We start from the raw sequence: 16,937 nt of genomic DNA, 5'->3' as shown, positions 1-16,937 counted from the left end.
GTAGTGGGGATAGACCGGCAACACGCCTTTTCTACGCGGTGCGCATCCAGTATTACTATATTTTAGTACAAGGCGACCAGTGGCAGCGCAAGTTCATAATAATAATAATAATAATTATAATAACAATAATAATAATAATAATAATAACGATGAATTGCCCACGAAAACGGTCCGAACACTTTGTGGTGTGTTTTATCTGCCACATTTTGAAAATGAAAGAACTCAAAGATTCATCTGATTGATCAGTCTTGAAAAATCAGCCAATCAGCAGCTTCATCCAAACCTCTCCTTTCCAAAAGTTGGAATAATAAACGCACAATCCGAGTATCTGATGAAAGAAAATTTCATAATATACTAATATAGTTATGTATATTATAATATCAGAACATTTCTTATGATCGAATCAGTTCACAATTTTCAATCCTTTTGGTGAGAATCTTGACTTGAGTAACGTTTCAACAATATGTAATTCCCAAGTGCTGTCGAAGGGCCCCGGCGGGCATTGACACAGCCCTGGATGACGTCACGTTTCTTGATCTATCAGTTCCGTAACAATACGTCAGGTGGCGCCACAGGCGCTCTACGTATCGCGATCGACGGTCAGACGGGAGTCTATCCAGTCTATCATCCGCCGCCGTGAGTGGCCGCCACTGCGAGAAGTTGGCGTTTGTTTTTACCCATAGTGCATTGTGGTCAGTGACTGGTGCTAAGATGGCCGACAACAAGGAGGAGATTTCGGGGCTCGCAGAAAAACGAGGTATTTATTAAACGTAGAGATAATTGCCAACATCGGGATGCTCCCCGACGGGCCCGAGAGTGCGGCGGGCGTGTTGTCCGCGCGTTGCACGTTCCGTCCGCAAGTCAAACGGCCGCAATTAAAAGATCTGTGCCTGCTACCAGGGAACGATCGACGGCGAACGGGCCGAGCCGAACCGCGAATCCCGATGATCGCGGTTAATCCTCGCGATGACCCGGCGAATATCGTACTTTTCCCGTCTCCGTGATCGACCCCGGCTCTCCCGTGGTCCGAGACTCCCCGGCGAACCCGGAGCGTGTCGTCGACGACTAACCGGGTTATTGGCAGACCGTCGACGACTCCTGACACCGAAATTCACCTCTATTTGTCTTCGAATTCTATTGACAGATTAGACAATTGTCTTGTTACCTGCACGCAGTTTCACAATCTGGAATCATCTGTGCGTATTCACATGCGTTCGGTGCTGTGGTCAGTGGTAACCCTCCACCAAGCGTAGCGATGCTTTCAGTTTCGTTTCGCGTTTTTCGGTGTACTCGGTTTAATGGCAAGCTAGTGATCCTCATTAGTCATTAGGGTCATGTGACAACAGCCTTGCCGTTGTCGTTGTGATAATCGACTCATACTCACCTGTCAGATGGATTGACTAGAATAGTATCTCGGTAATTATTTCATTGCTGGTTTACTCGCAAGTCCGGTTATCCGTTGAGTTTCGCTGTATCAGGCGAAGTGACTAGCAAGTCAGTTTTCTTTGCTGCAATTACCCGACACACCCTAAAACTTTATTTCAATTTCAGACTGTGCAATATGTACATCAAGTTTTCAATTAGACCAGTTTTCTAAGAGATCTGCACCAATTTAAGAAAAAATTTACTCTCGTTCGCACCTTGACTAACTGTGACAGTCTGGTTTGTTGACAAATATTTCTTATTTACCTTTTGTACCTTTTTCCTTCGACCGATATGAATAATTCAAAAGCGCTAGTTCTTTTGACAAATTGCTGCTCTAAACATTTTGTTTACCATTTAAAAGTGAAACTGTAAAAAATGGCTGTATCCAATTTTGTTTTACAACAGTAGAAGAATTTTCAGATGACCTTGGTATATGCGGCGAATATTTTATAAACTCATATGACAAAAAATTAGTGGAATGGTAATGATATCTAAGCAGCGAAGGTCACCTTGTTAGCATCATTACTAATGTTTGTCATCTTTTATGAAACAGGGTCCAAAGAAAGTAAATTTTTATTGACCATAGAAAAATATTACACAGGCTTCCAGCAAATGAAAGTGGTAAAAATTCTTCCTCATACGAACCAAAGTACGGTTGATTTTATCAGGTGGTTTGTGTAATTCATTGATGTTGCTGCGAAGAGTTACCTTTTTACCAGCATTGTAATATCGAACCAGAACTAGCTTCGAAATAAAGAACTTGAAGAATCTGTTGAAAGTATTTAATAATCACTTAAACATCTGGATTCATGCAGCGTTACCTCTCATAGCTAAATATTCTTATAGTATAACCAGTTATCGTAGAATTTCGTAAGCTATAGCTTAGATTTAGATTATTTTAGGCTTTACCTGGTCGGATCCGACAAATTAGTACAGAGGTTGTGATTCATATAATCAAAGAACGACTGGTTGCTAATTTTGCTTCTGAAAAATGTTGTATAGTTGTTGGTTTGATTGAGTAATTTTTTTATTTTTTTCTATTCACAGTTGGAGCATTGAAAAATTTCTGTGATGATCAGGTGGGAATTTTTTTTCCGCGCAATTAGAGATTACCGATCTAAATCCTAAGCAGAGGTTGACCCGATTCCTTATGACAACTGCTCTTACCTTGACCGTGTCTAACTATCAGAAGCAGCGGGTAATGGATACTGACAGCGATGCGATTTTACATCAAAAGACAGGTCAAATGCAGTATAGCATAGTTGAGTCATCAAGATATTTTCTCGAGATATCTTCAACCTCTATGATTACTCGCTTTGAATTTGTATGCATCTCAAAAGTGACTTGAGTTTATTTTTCAATGACGTTACTTCATCATATCTATAGTAGTATAATTAGTTTAAAATTGATTATCGTAGGGTATAAGAAAGCACGTCGCTTGCCACCAATATCTGAAATTTATCGGTTTGCTGGAATTCTCAAATTCTAACGCTAAATACTTCAATCTATATCACCTTACAGATAATGAATCTAGATTATTGCTAAGATTTTAAGGTGTGCAGTAAAGAATTATTAACTCGCTAAAATGGGATTTTTTATGTATTCACTACACAGAGTCTTGAGATTGTAACGTTGCTATGAGCTCTTAATTATTATTGGTTAGTCGTGCAATAGCAAAAATTTTTGTTACCACTTTTTGAAAATTGAAAACATCTTTTTCATTCTTGCGATGTAAGTGTCGAAATAACTCACTTACTAACTTACCATTCTACATTTGATAGTTACCGTTCGGTTTTTTTTTTTATAACAGCTTCTACAAAGTGAATTAATTATTGACGCTACGTTGTCATTTTGCGTTGAGATGACAATGTATGAAGTATTTATTACATGACTGCAGTCGCAGATGATTCAAATCAAATCTTCGACACAGAATAGGATAGGTAATTGAATTTTTTTCGGACTATTTACTTGAAAATTAGACACATTCTTGACGTCGGTCGATGTGTAAAGTACGTCGGTTAAATCGAGCGAAAGTGGTTAGATAGGTCAATTACGATCGTATCTTCAAGAAAGTAATTACATCGCTACTGTGTGTTGTGATCGATTTTCTTCTTTATAAAAATAGGCACAGCTCGGATGATGCAGTAATGAACTATTAATTACTCGAGAAGTAAGAAATGTCCATATGGTTCTTCATCGTATCGTTTACCAAAAAACCGCATTCGTAGTCTCACAAAGAGTTTCGAAAAGGCTCTGGATCGGTCTCTTCAAAGCACGTGGTTCCGATTCTGGGTGGTCTGGCTATAAATTGAACATCTTTTAACAGTGTTATTCTATATATGTTTTCAAGCAATAGGTTTTCTCTCGACAGTCTAAACTCGGAATGAATTAGCTTGTGATCCGGACGATCACTTCTTTGTCTCTTAATTACAGTATAATATCACTATTATTATTATTATTATTATCATTATCATTGTCATTATCATTGTTCCAAACTCAACGGCGAAGATTACAAATAACACAGAAGTGGATGTGTGTTTTGTGATCGTGATCAGGTATAGCTAGCTTGAAATTTATGCGTCCAAAGATATTCGTGACGGTTCCTCTTCTTTTATACCAGGAGCTCGTCTCATCGTTGGTAAAAATAAAGATTGTTCAGAGAAAGAAGAAGGAGAAGAAAATGAATGAACGACGTCAAAAACCTTTCCGCACAAGCTCTGGCAAACGTTTTGAAATAAAATGAAACGCATTTGTCGATGACGAGAAGCACTCGAGAACGGTTCTCCGTTGTCCGTCAAACGAACGAACGTTGACGAATCGGAACGCCTTGCCCGTCATCCTCGATGGTCCGATAAAGAGAGAGGACAGCAAAAGGCACGCGCGGTATCCTCGTCGCATCCCCGACGTCGGGCGTCGCGACGGTTCTAAAACGTCTGTGCACCCCGTCATTCCTTCCTCGCCGACATGGCATCGCCACTTTATCTGGGGTGGGGTGTGATTCAAGCCAGGCACCCAGACGACGATGCTGGCTGCTTCGGTTTACCAGCTATGCGCGACCCACTCCAAGAACGTCCGTCGTAGACGGCAGAGCACATTGACGTCCCGGTCATTCCGTCTGCGACGAACCGTGATAGAGAGAGAGAGAGAGAGAGAGAGGCACACGGGAGCAAACCAAAGTTGTTTTAACGATCTGCGCGAACAAGTGAAATTCTGATACCATCGCACGTGCTTTGCAAGTCCCTTGTGGCGACGATCCTTCTTTTTTGTAAATCAGTAATTTGAGTTGAATTATATTTTGGATCGAAATGGAACTTGACATGGTGTTTTTTAACGACTCATCATCATCGTCGTTGCGGAGGTTCAACGCTGAGTTGCTGTGAACACCCTTGAAGTGTACCTCACAAGTTTTATTTGTGACTTTTGAAATCGTCGGTGTGTGTATGCGTGTAAAGTACCGTTCAAATATTAAACTTGCGATACCCTATCCATCCGTTGACTGCATCCATCGAGCTTGGTGTTTGAGAGAAGTGATTCGTAGAATGAATGTCATCGGAATAATAATACATCATTTTCAAATGAACTTATAACTCCGTTGGAACCGTTGCGTCACTGTTCATTCATCGGTCAAGTTGCTGATAATAGAAAACACTTCATCGGGGCTGAGCTCGGAATTTATCCTTATAAAGTGTTACCCTGTTGCACACTTTTGTGGTGATCGTGGTTTGGTGCTACGGACAATTTAACATTCGCGTTTTGTCTTCTTCTTTATTCAATTCAAATTCCGCGTGGTTGGGAACAAAGTTGGCAGACAAATTTATCGACGAATATACATATATATTTGTATACACGTATAGTTCGTTTTTTATCCTACTCGCGATTGCGCACTGCAATCACAAAGGTTGTGTTAGACTGTGACAGGGTGATCACTTATCATTGGGAAGTGCCGTTGTTCGCGTTGGATCAGAAAAAGGAACTTCAGGACGAGGTTTGAATGGTCTTAGCGATGCACTCGGAGTACAGCCACCCTGATTTAGGTACGTCCTCTGCGAATTTTCTCCCTCGATGGTATCAGTCAGTCTGCACCCTCAGAGTCGTTGAACAGGGAATCATGATTTTAAATTGCGGTTAAACTTTGTTTACTCGGATGGAATCGATTCGCGAACTTTTTGATTAATATTATTATTCCTAAACGTATTGATCCGATGAAAAAATTCCCCCCGTCTGCGTGGGATGAAGATATTTAATCTAACGAAATGTGAAATAAGCAATCATACGTTAACGTTATCACGTGGTTCGGTGTTAAATTGGGGAAAAGTAACAGGTGAAACGCATTATTGGGAAGTATTCGTTACCGGGAGATAGTTGGAACGTGTTCAAAAATTTCGAGAATATCTACACCTTTACGTACGCCCACGCAAATTGTATATATACACATACATATGTATGTATATCATTTATTTTTCTCCAAATACTTGCTTGTGTTATCATCCGCTGCGTGGGTAGGATATTATATGCGATGTGGAATTGGAGCTAAAATTTGATCGTCATCCTCGTTAACGTTCATTGAGGAATAGGAGCGAGCGTGCTGGCTCGCAGGCAGACGATTGTGCCTACGTGTTACTGACAGTGCAGAGAGAAGTTTGTGTGGTTGTACTTTTTTTAATTGTGTTTTTTTTCTCTCTCTCTCTCTCTCTCGTTTCTGCTTTTTACCCCTGACATATCAGCCAGCTGAGCTCGTGTTCGTCACCTTATATGGTGCAGTTTTAGCCTCAAGTATACATGATGTGGACTCATTACTCACTCCTTAATTCGCATTTGCTGCTGTGGGTTACTCGGGTCATGCACGTGTCACATACTTGATGTTCGAATAAAAGAAAACACACACGTATGTCGATGATGATGAATCAATTATTCTCATCCTCGCTGCTGCTGCTGCTGCGCAACAAAGTTCATCATTACGGCGCGCCTTTTTATTGGATCAAAAATAACTGGGATGTCTATAACGAGGTGTCTCAATATAATACATTGTTACACGTGAGGTGGATTTAAGAGTTTGGCGAGAATTTAACGCACTTTGAGTTATTGTTGCAGAGAATGAATCTCGCTGCTCTCTAAATTTCCTTTGAGTGAAAACTGCGCGATTTGCATGACGTAGTCAATATTCACCCTTTAAGAGTGAACTTTTTCACTCCAAATGCTCGGAGTGAAAATTTCAGTTGATTTGGAGTTGCGCAGTTCACTGGATTAGAGTGAATTCTCACTCCGAGACGTTAAAAGAGTGCTTCTATAAATGTATTCAATTCAATTAAAACATATCGCATGGACGAGGTTGAAGTTAGTAAAGTTGAAGCAATGAAACGTGAATCAGAAAAAAGTTCATTATTGCGCAATTTTAGAACAATTTTCGAGAAGTCGACTTTTCAAGTTATCAGGGATGTTTTGTTTATTATGGTTTATCCAATTTTCGGACGATCATAAAGTTGCGAACATGCATTGTTCGCAATAACGTTACTACTAAGTTCAACCTCATTCCCAAGGACCGTTACGCAAGTGGAAATCGAGCGCATTTCGATAATCGCAAATCGCATTCCGTGACTTGAGACCGTATTTCTTGAACACGATTAGACCCAGTTCATCTATCTAAAAGGTCAATTTGACGAAGTTTTAATGTATCTAAGTAGCTGCATCGAGTTCTTATCATCGTCGAATGCCACACTAATTGATGATGAGCGAATACAGGAAACTCTTCTGTAACGTTGCGCGCAGCACTTGACCCAGTTGTTTGAAAGTTGCAGCATGCAGCAGTTGTACCTTGAGATGGTTGCTGTTGACGGGTCAGTTACGTTATCATATTCAACCATACTCTCTGACTTGACCATTCCGAATAAACCCACTTAGTTATTCAGACTTTTCCGAAGTTTGTATAACCGTAGAGGCATCTAAACGTGACCGACCTCGTCTGCACGAATCACCTTGATTCTCATCCTGTTTCCCTATTGTGAAATGCGGTCATCACATAATTACCTAGTCAGTCACCATGGCGTATACATAATTCCTAATGAATGGATACGCCGCGGCTATCATGACTTGTTACCGACTTTCGTCCATCCAGCTTATCGTTATCCTCGTAATGTTGTTCGAAGTATTTACTCCGAATTCATATCCTAAAACTCCCAGACTCGCGCTGCCAGAAAGGTGGATGGATATCGATCTTGTAGTCGGCGGCTGCTGGCTTTGGGTTGTGCTTGGTAGTGTAGGTATGTAGAGAGGTTGATAAATGATAATGTCGTACCCGTTGAGTCAGGTAGATTAGATATCACGGCACACTTGCAACGCGCACCGACTGTATTAGAAATCCCAACATTCAAAACACTTGACAATCAGAAATTTCGTTATGTAAGAAAGGCGGATCTGCTCTCTAAGTGTCTCATCTTCGCTTAAAGCCGACAAGTATTTTCTAGTACACATATTTCCCACTCTGCTGCTCGTGTACCTGGAGCATGAACGCTTATCATACATATATGACTGGCATGTATACCTAATGTGCAACTTTATTATTACTTGAGCGCAAATTGCGATTTTTCTTGGTTGTAACGTGCATACTTCAAGCGAAACTTTTTTAATGCCGGATCCTTTTACGTCTTTTTAGTCCGTATTAAAATCGTAAAACAAAATCGTTAAATTCTTCTCATCGTCGATGGAATAGATTCTTAGCTATATAGTATAGTTACGTCATCCATGGACAGTTGAGAGAGAGGTCGTTATACTTTGTACCTAGTAGCAATGTTGATCATACTTCACCGAAGTAAACATTGTTGAAACAAACTTGGGTTTTTTTCCCCAGTACCGAATGTTGGAAGAACATATTTTCGCTTAAGCTTGGAATTTCACACACATACCTACACAATATGTACATATTTATCCACGTTATCGTCGGTTTCTATATTTGACCAAATTGGGAGTGTTCAAAACCGACTTTCATAGTATTGGTGTTGAAAGTATTATCCGTGCGCTACAGGCGAAGTTATTGAACGAAGTCTTCGGGGGTCTGACACGAAAAGCGAAACACACTTGTGGTGTCCTTTCGATATTGTTTCGATTTTACAAGTGTTTAAGAAAATTGGCCCAACTACAGCAACAACAAATCAGTTTTCAGTGACGAGTGGTTTCTTTCTCTACTTTCTACTCTATTCCATTGCGTGGTTAGGTATTTGGAATCTTGATCTCGAGGTTTTGCTCGGATCTGGTTTCGCGCAGAATTGGCTAGCTGCCATTACTCGTTAGGGGGAGGAAGTGTTTCGTGAGGCAAAATCGCGTTCCTCGCGTTCTTGGGTCCGCGAATCACGACGGTTGTGTTCTAAATCTGCATCATATTCTAGAAACTGGAAGGCACCCCTGTCGAGTACCTACATAACGCCGTTTTTCAAGCTTACAGTCTTAGCCCGAATTCTTCGCTTCTCGGCGGCTGCAGTTTCCTCTCACTGCATACCGAAGACTATAATAAGTATCGTATGGTTCGACGTAACAAGATAATATGAGCAAGCGAGATGAGAAGACGATGCTTCGGGCAACTAGTCGGTCATTCAGTCAGACGGACTCATCGTCGGTCGAGGGGTTCTCGGAGCGCATCGCAAAGCCGTTAATTATCTTAGCTCGATTTAATGAACTAAGTGGCCAATTACCGGATTAATTGCAACCTTCTTACAGCTTTGGATTAATTTAAAGCAATCACCGTTCTTTCGTTTAACGGATTGCTAGACTTAATCACCATTAGCGGCAACAGCGGAAACAGGCAGCATCGCCTCATCCTCGAAGAATCGGGATCGCTTTTCTTCGTATCCATGCATTTATACATCCCATCACAATTTCCGTATAGAGATTAAGATACCGTTAGCCTTTCAAAATGCTTCTGGTCTCGAAAACTGTGACCAATAATCAATCCGTCTTTCGATTATAATCATCATCAGGATACACAGTAGTCCGTAAGGAGATTACAGTAATCCTCATTCGCTATGATTTGGAAGCTTTATAAGATTCCATGTCCGTTTTTAAGCCGATGATGCGTTTATTTCTTTATAATAAAAACCAGGATCTCGGAATTTTTGGGGCAGTTTGAGGAAAAACTTTGATTTTATTCACACCGCAAGAGTAGAGCCTTGTTATGACTTTATCCCGTGACATCCTCGTCCCAGGGACAAAATTCACCAGCGGAATGCATTACGGTATAGTTTTGTGTAATGCTGCGTTTCGGCAATTTCCGGTTAGGTTAGTCACAGTGTAAACAATAGAATGAGAATGAGAATGTGGCGGTGGTGTTGTTGTGTAGGTAGTCTGTGTGAGTTGTTGGAAAAAACCGGCTTCAGGGAGTGCTATTATTATACAGTCGCTATATGTTACACGTTAAGTACTTTTCGGCGGCTAAAGTACCTTGCAAAAGACATTTTAATGCCTGATTATTATATGCTTGAACGAAATTACACGATGTACAAGGATTTGTACACGATAAAGAAAGAATCCTGCGGAGAACAATAGAGAGAGAGAGAGACAGAGAGTGATTAGAGAGTGTGGGTAATTTGTTCGTCGTTATTTCTGCAGAGTAAAACATCGATTATTATACTTCTAGAGTATTGTAAGTTGTGGGCCTTCGAAAAACGCGCAGGGATCGATAACATACCTACCTCGGTGTGTATAGTCTGTGTATAATATATATTCTATGGTTATTTCGGTAGCTGGAAAACACCTGTGCAGTTTATAGACCTTCTCCTCATCACCCACGTTATCTATGTTTGTTTCTAATATCTAATACAGATATCAGTTAGAGGATGTTCATGGTTGTCATGAAAATGAATGGACTCCTTGGTATTGTCGTGGAATTTGGTACTGTGAATACTGGGCGTGAAATTGACCCCAATGAAAATTGATGTGTACATATGAATGAATTTTTTACCGTCAAGGCTGGAGTTCACTTAAAAATTCGACAGTTTATTGGATTTCTTTGAAACTATTCTGTATGAAACTTGGACCATGACAAAACTATATGTTTCATGGAACTAGGAATCGTAGGAACTTTATTAAAACAAAAAATTACGCATCGAAGTATGAACTGTGACGAATTGTTTTCCTTCTATCATTTCTCTAGAATATATATGTCAAGGCGGATAATTCCTTGACAAAATTTCTTTCCAAACCTTTACCGTCAACTCCGATGTACGTATTATGTCACATATCGGCTATACCAGAACTGTCCAAATTATACTCTGATGAGGGGGGACAAACTAGAGCAGCAGGAGAGGATTTTCGGTGTCATTTGATCCGTGTTTTTCTCCCTATTATAACATCCGGATTTAACGATCGTGTGTGTACCTACATATATACATGTAGTAATATGCGCAGGTGAATTTTGTATCCACATGCCGTTAAAGCAGCAGTAGGCAAACGATTCTTTGCTGATGTAAGGTTTCGTCTGCTTGGAATCTAGTGGAGGTGGTGGTCGAGACGCGGGGCCACGTGGCGAATGGGGAAAATCAATTTCTCGTAAAACCTATACAGAGTCTCTGTGTGTGTATTGGTATTTGTCTCTATGCATACGTACGCCCACTTTCACGTCGCTTTGCGATGGGTGCTGTAAAAGGCTCGCGCGTGCGCGCCAGCTTGGTTCTGAACAGCTGATCGCGGACGAGTGACAACGACGGTGACTACAGACGTTCTAAACCACGTGGTGGGTAACCAGAAATTATACGCTCTAGCCTATTACGTTGCAGTGCTATGAGGAGGAGATCGGAATTTCTAATATACAGATGGAGACACTCCATCGCCTCATGATTAAACGTTCATCATCCTTTTACAAATTACAACGTGCACTAGAGATTTCCTCGTTTGAAGGTGTTGGGCGCAGTGTAAAGCACTCTGGTTTTTCTCCACCTCATTTGAAAACTTCTTCTTTTATTCTTATGGGTATAGAGGAGGTCACTACGGCAAGGGATTATGATCAGTAGTTGTTGGTGAGGCTCGAAATGGTTTGGAATGGTAAGAAACGTCGTTTTTGTAACCTGTAATTGTGAACAGGATTGGTATTGTACTTGTCTTCTTCTTCTTTCTTTCAATACTCATCGACATTCGTTCGGAAATATAGTCGTGATCAAGTGAACAATGATTACCTTCCTTTCCAAACTCTGGCTTTAAACTGTAGGAAAGTGTAGAAGTGGTAGAGAGGCATCGATAAAACCTTGGGGGAAATGAATTTCATGAGGAATCGAATATGTAGCGAAGGTGGAGGCAATGGCGAGTTTGCCTCTTCGTGAACTGAGCACAGGAATACAAGGGACACGCCCAACGGAGTGTATAGTGTATTGCGTGGTGGTTCATTACCATAAGAAAGACACCGCACCGCGTTTTCGCAACGGTTATGCGAATTCTCATTATGTTAATAACTCGTCGTCGTCGTCAGGAGTTCTGCATGCGGCTACATTCCTCGAGGCTCATGTTCTCGGCGTGATCGATCACTGATTTTCAGGTTACCGATTTTGCAAAAATAAAATCAAAGGCCTTGGGTACGTGTTGCTTCGACGAAGAATTGATGTTACACACTTGTATCCATCTTTTTGACTGCATGTAACACTTCGTTCGTCCATGACAATCGATGAATAGCCAGAACTACGATAACTGTTGTATTGGAGGTGAAGACGAGATATGACATTTTGCAGTCTTGGTCTTGGTCTTGGTCTTGGTAGATGATTCCTTGGCTTTCGATTAAATTTTGAATCTTCGAAACGATGCAACAGTTGTTTCTGGAAAAATCCTCATTGTAGTGGACGAGGAAAAAAAACTTTATATGTGTATTTAAAATAAAAAGTTTTTTGATTGCAAAGCATTTTCAACCTTGAGATGTTTATAAAATTTCAGGACATTGAAACGACTGACTTTATTCGTTAGTTTTCCTTTAAATATTGACTAATTTTGGCAAGACTCTTGTCGAGACTACTTCGGGCTAATCTTGGTATCTTTTTGAATTTTTCTATTATGATCTTGTCTTTGTCAAACAGCGAAAATCAAGACAAGATCAAGACGAGACCAAGTCCGTTAGGTTCCTCTTGTGTCCAGCACTAGATAATTGTTCTATCAAATGTTGATCCCTTCGTAAAACATCCACGTTCATTAATAAAAATTTCGATCTAGGTCTAGGTCGGGGTGTGCGAGTCAGTCGAAGAGCGTGCCTACCTTGATGCATGGCACGTGTGTATTCGAATGGGGATAAGTATAATGGATGGGGGTCGTACGGGTGTCTAAAATAGTATAAGGTCAAGAAGCTACGCGACGTCTAAATCGACGTTGGCAATGAAGGTGGCGCCTCCGCGTTGCGCCGACGTATTTAATTTTTTCCTTCAAATTCTAATTTAGATTGTTCATTTTTCTCGGTTCACTTTCATTCCGTCATTGCCGTCGATGTGGCCGCAGAGCGTCAGCTAGACGACTGACGAGGCGACGTTACTTCGTGAAAGAGAGAAAAGAATCTATGTTTAGAAACCCGCAATCCAGGGGAGAGTCCGTACCGTGTTGGGATCATCGTTCCTCGCGTGCTGCGGATCCTCTTGGCCAGAACGCGTGTTCTTCTGCAACGATCGACCGTATAATCCGCGAAAAAAAACCTATCTTATTTAGTTGGTTCACTTTTTATTTGCTCGCCTCGCGAATGTACGGCCCACCCATGGTTTTGATGTTTCGGGTCCATTTTCATTTCCAACAATTATCCGTAAGTATAGGGTGCTTGTGAGAGAGGGTTCTGCACGCTTTATCAAACTCATTTCCGTTTATTCATCAACAGCCGTTGGTTACATAGCTGTAAGTATAAGGCAAACAACAATCTACCATTATTTTTTACTCTTTTCATTTGGACACAATAAATTCCATCCTTGTAATGTTCCGGGTTCGAATTACAGTCTGAGTTCACAGTAGTTCTGGTCTCTGATTCTTCAGAAAAATAAGACACCGTTATTGTATCGATGGTAAAAATCTTGATTCTATTATACCTCAATTTCGAATCTGCAATTGTAAAAAAATAAGAAATTTTGCGAGAGAATAAATCCCTTAACCGTAATCTTTATCCGCAATTAGATAAAAGTACCAACTATCATAAATTGGTAATGGTCATTTGGGTTTAGTAGTCTCGTTTCATTTTCTCAACAACTGTGATAACGCTACCGTTTACTTTATGATACACAATTATCATCACGTGTACCGCCAACCAATTCCTCACTAATTACCGACGATGTATCATTTCGTCGTCGTCTGCACAGGGTGTCGAATGCCGCACCTCGAAGAGACACGAAGAGTCGTAAAAGTCACCGAGTCCTCAAGTATACCTCCTCCTTTTGTTACCACCCCATGAATTCGTAGGGTGTAGGACTTCTTCTCTGTGTATCTACGAAAATTTCTACGCACACCGACGTACACGTGTTACATGTGTAAGCGAATGACAGTGAGCGCAGACTGTGTTTGGTGAATTATAGTTGCCGTGGTAGCAACGGTGCGGGCTTATCGACCAAAACCGGGTGGCGCCATACTGGATATAGGGGACGCCATGTTCGGTGGTAGCGAGGGCAACTACCGCTGCGCCCTCCGACACTTTGTCCGTCCTCTCGCCCTCTACGGGAGGAAGCCGGCCATCGGCAATCCTGGTCGCGAGTCAATCCTGCTCGCCCTCATCCTGCGTCTCGTTCTTGGCTCTCGTTAGTGTTTCTCCGCGTGATAATAACAGTTTAAGCAAACCGTAGTATTACTGTCACTACACACCACCGAGTTATCGTCGACATGTAATTTTCACCCTTCACGTTATTTACACCATCGCTGCTTAGTCGCGGTTTTTTTCCTACCCCACCGCCCACCCCCCACATTAGTTTCCAATTTCTATTTCATTTTTTTCTTCTTTCTTATACATAATCCGTTTTCTTCTAAAGTCTACTTCATCTTCTCATCATTCGCACATATTCCAGCTGCTGCATCGCGTCCTTCTTATCCTCATCCTCGTCCTCATCTTCATCCTCTTTTCAACGTATGTACAAAGTATAGATTAATACCGTCTCACCGTCAGAGACGGTGCTTGTCTTGCTCTGCTATATTGCATTATTAAGTCCGTTAGCTGCCTCACGTCATTTTATACCTAACTGCTTGTCCCGGTTGTACCCCCTTTAATCGCAACCCTCTGACCCCTGACCTAGGCGCGGCGGCGGTGCTGGTGCGGTGTGATCATACGATACGTTTGAAGTATACTACATACAGTATATACGTAGTATTTACGTGGATACGATAAATATTATGTGGTGTTGCAAAAGGTTAGATTCCTCGGATTGGCCTGTGACAACCATCGTCCGAGATACTAGAGGTTCGTAATCCTTTCGAAGGTGTTCTGTAAGGGCTATACAAAGGCAAGGCTGCTGATTTAGGCTTCTGATATTGCTTCTTCTTCTTATTCTCCTTCTCCTTCTTCTCCTTCTTCATCATGATCATGATCATCACAGCTTCCCACTATGCAATATTTTTATTTTTTTTTTTTTTAAATTTATTTTCTGTCGTACCATGCAGCTTTTTGAGCCAATTCAAACGTGCATATTCATTACATGTGGTTCTTTCAAATTTAATTCATCTTCTGAATTTCGATTATGATGGCAGTATTTATCGGATCCTTCACGCGCAAGCATAATCTGTTGCCGCTTTTACTCGGTGTACACAAAAAACGGTCACTTAGCACATATGATTTTGAGAGTGATATGATGAATTTCATATTTGTTTTTTTTTTTTTTTTGTTTTCACGCTATTTTTGTAGTTTTGGCACAAGACGATACATGCATATATAAATAAGAAAAATTGGCAGTTGCGTAAATTTAGCGTAGATGTTGAACAATACAAGTTTATAAGTGAAGATACACATTGGAACGATTATCCTAACGGTTGATCAATGACTGTCCAATGACGTTGTTGTCGTTACTGTTTGATTGCAGTAGCAGCAACGCGTGACGGTTTTGCGGTGATGTTGGGTTGTGTAAATCGTTTTATGTAGGTGGGTGGTTGGGTATGTGTAATGTGTTATCGACGATGTGAAAAACGAATAGGAGGTGGGTTGCGGTGCCTCTACGTGTCGACGAAGCCCTATTAACGGCACTGTGCAAATTGCCGTTTAATCGCATTTGCATGTATATTTTAATGTAATTCCACTTGTCGGGTTGTGACGCAAACATACATACACCAGGGTTCATCTCGACTCGGGGTGTATAACGCTAAAGCGTCGCGTCGGTGCTTCCGAAATAACGATAAATCAAAATTTGAAAATGAACTTTCTATGCGATAGAGAGAGAGAGAGAGAGAGAGAGGCGACGACGACGATTAAACGTGTCAGACTTTGACTTGGATAAGAGATGATGTTGATACGGGAGAGAAGAAGGAAAAAGAAACGTAACAGACGAAGAGATAGAGACGGAGAGAATGATTGAGTGTGTGGAAGAAGAACAGGACAATAAAGAAAAATAAAAAACGATAGAATTACACCGGAAATATTCCGGGCACGTGCGCAGGTCTCTTCACTGGTCGGGAATTCCGTGGCACGCGACTTTGACCAAGGTCAATTCTCTCTCTCGCTCTCTCTCTCTCTTTTTTTCTCTCTTTCTTTCTCTTCCTTGATTTACCTTTCTCTGATACCTCGACGTTGCGAGCCACTCGTTCTCTCGCCGGTTACTCTTAGCTACTCGTGTAAGAAAAAGAAAAAAAAAAAAAGCAGCAGCGAAAGTCGATTAGATATATATGTGCTACATATGCTTTTCGCTATGATCGATCGATTTTACAAGTTAAATTTAAAAACATTATCTTTGAATTTGCTGCTGTGCTGAGTGATTTCATTAATTATTTCCCTGCTAGGTATGAAAAGTTGAAAATATACATGGATGATGATGATGATTCGATGATTGAGGAATATGGTTCCAACGGCAATCGAAAGTCATACACGGACAGAGTTACAACCTTTTAATTGTACCTATTCCATTATATTGTCTAATACATGATATTCTGCTTATTTTTCATTTAACGCTGACATTGCCACAGTTTTTCCATCCATATCAATCTGTTCATAATTCTTATATCAGTGTTCAGTTTGGATGTGAAGAATGCGTAAGTCGGAACGGACAAAGGGTATGAAAAAGCCGATCGTTGGAACTGTACGAACCATCCCACTCTGTCAGACTCAATCAAGGATTACAACTAGGTGGTACTTTTACTTTATCGATTGTCGACAGCGACCTATGAGTCGTCTACGGTGGTGCTGCTACCAGTCTTCGATGCCTAATTCCCTATTCCGATATACTAATTTGGTATAAGCATGTAAGCTTGTCACACCACCCTCGGTATGAGTTATGGCTGCAACAGCACAGGAGACGAGCTTGTATCGAACTCGAAAGAGAATCGCCTGAAGCTATGCTACTCAACGGTGGCCTTAGTAGTGTTATACCCGCTTTGGACAAGTCCATTAT

The 16,937-nt window shown here is 41.0% G+C and overlaps 1 protein-coding gene across 7 annotated transcripts in view; it reads left to right on the top strand.

Moving 5' to 3' along the window:
* Positions 1–614: 614 nt before the first annotated feature.
* LOC124305014 (ensconsin) overlaps positions 615–16,937 on the top strand; it is a 77,633-nt gene continuing 61,310 nt past the window's right edge. The window contains exon 1 of one of the 7 annotated variants that reach the window (XM_046763941.1): positions 615–757. In XM_046763941.1, the coding sequence (XP_046619897.1) occupies positions 712–757 (46 nt within the window). In that variant the 5' untranslated portion in view covers positions 615–711. Of the gene's footprint in view, positions 758–4,583; positions 5,460–14,721; positions 14,804–16,937 lie in introns of those variants that run through there. The other 6 variants (XM_046763950.1, XM_046763944.1, XM_046763943.1 and 3 more) reach the window with 6 other exon arrangements.

The sequence above is a fragment of the Neodiprion virginianus genome, chromosome 5 (genome assembly GCF_021901495.1).
Source record: "Neodiprion virginianus isolate iyNeoVirg1 chromosome 5, iyNeoVirg1.1, whole genome shotgun sequence".
Taxonomy (NCBI): Eukaryota; Metazoa; Arthropoda; class Insecta; order Hymenoptera; family Diprionidae; genus Neodiprion; species Neodiprion virginianus.
Note: the sequence above shows the minus strand (reverse complement) of the source record. Positions and strands in the feature narration are given on the sequence as shown.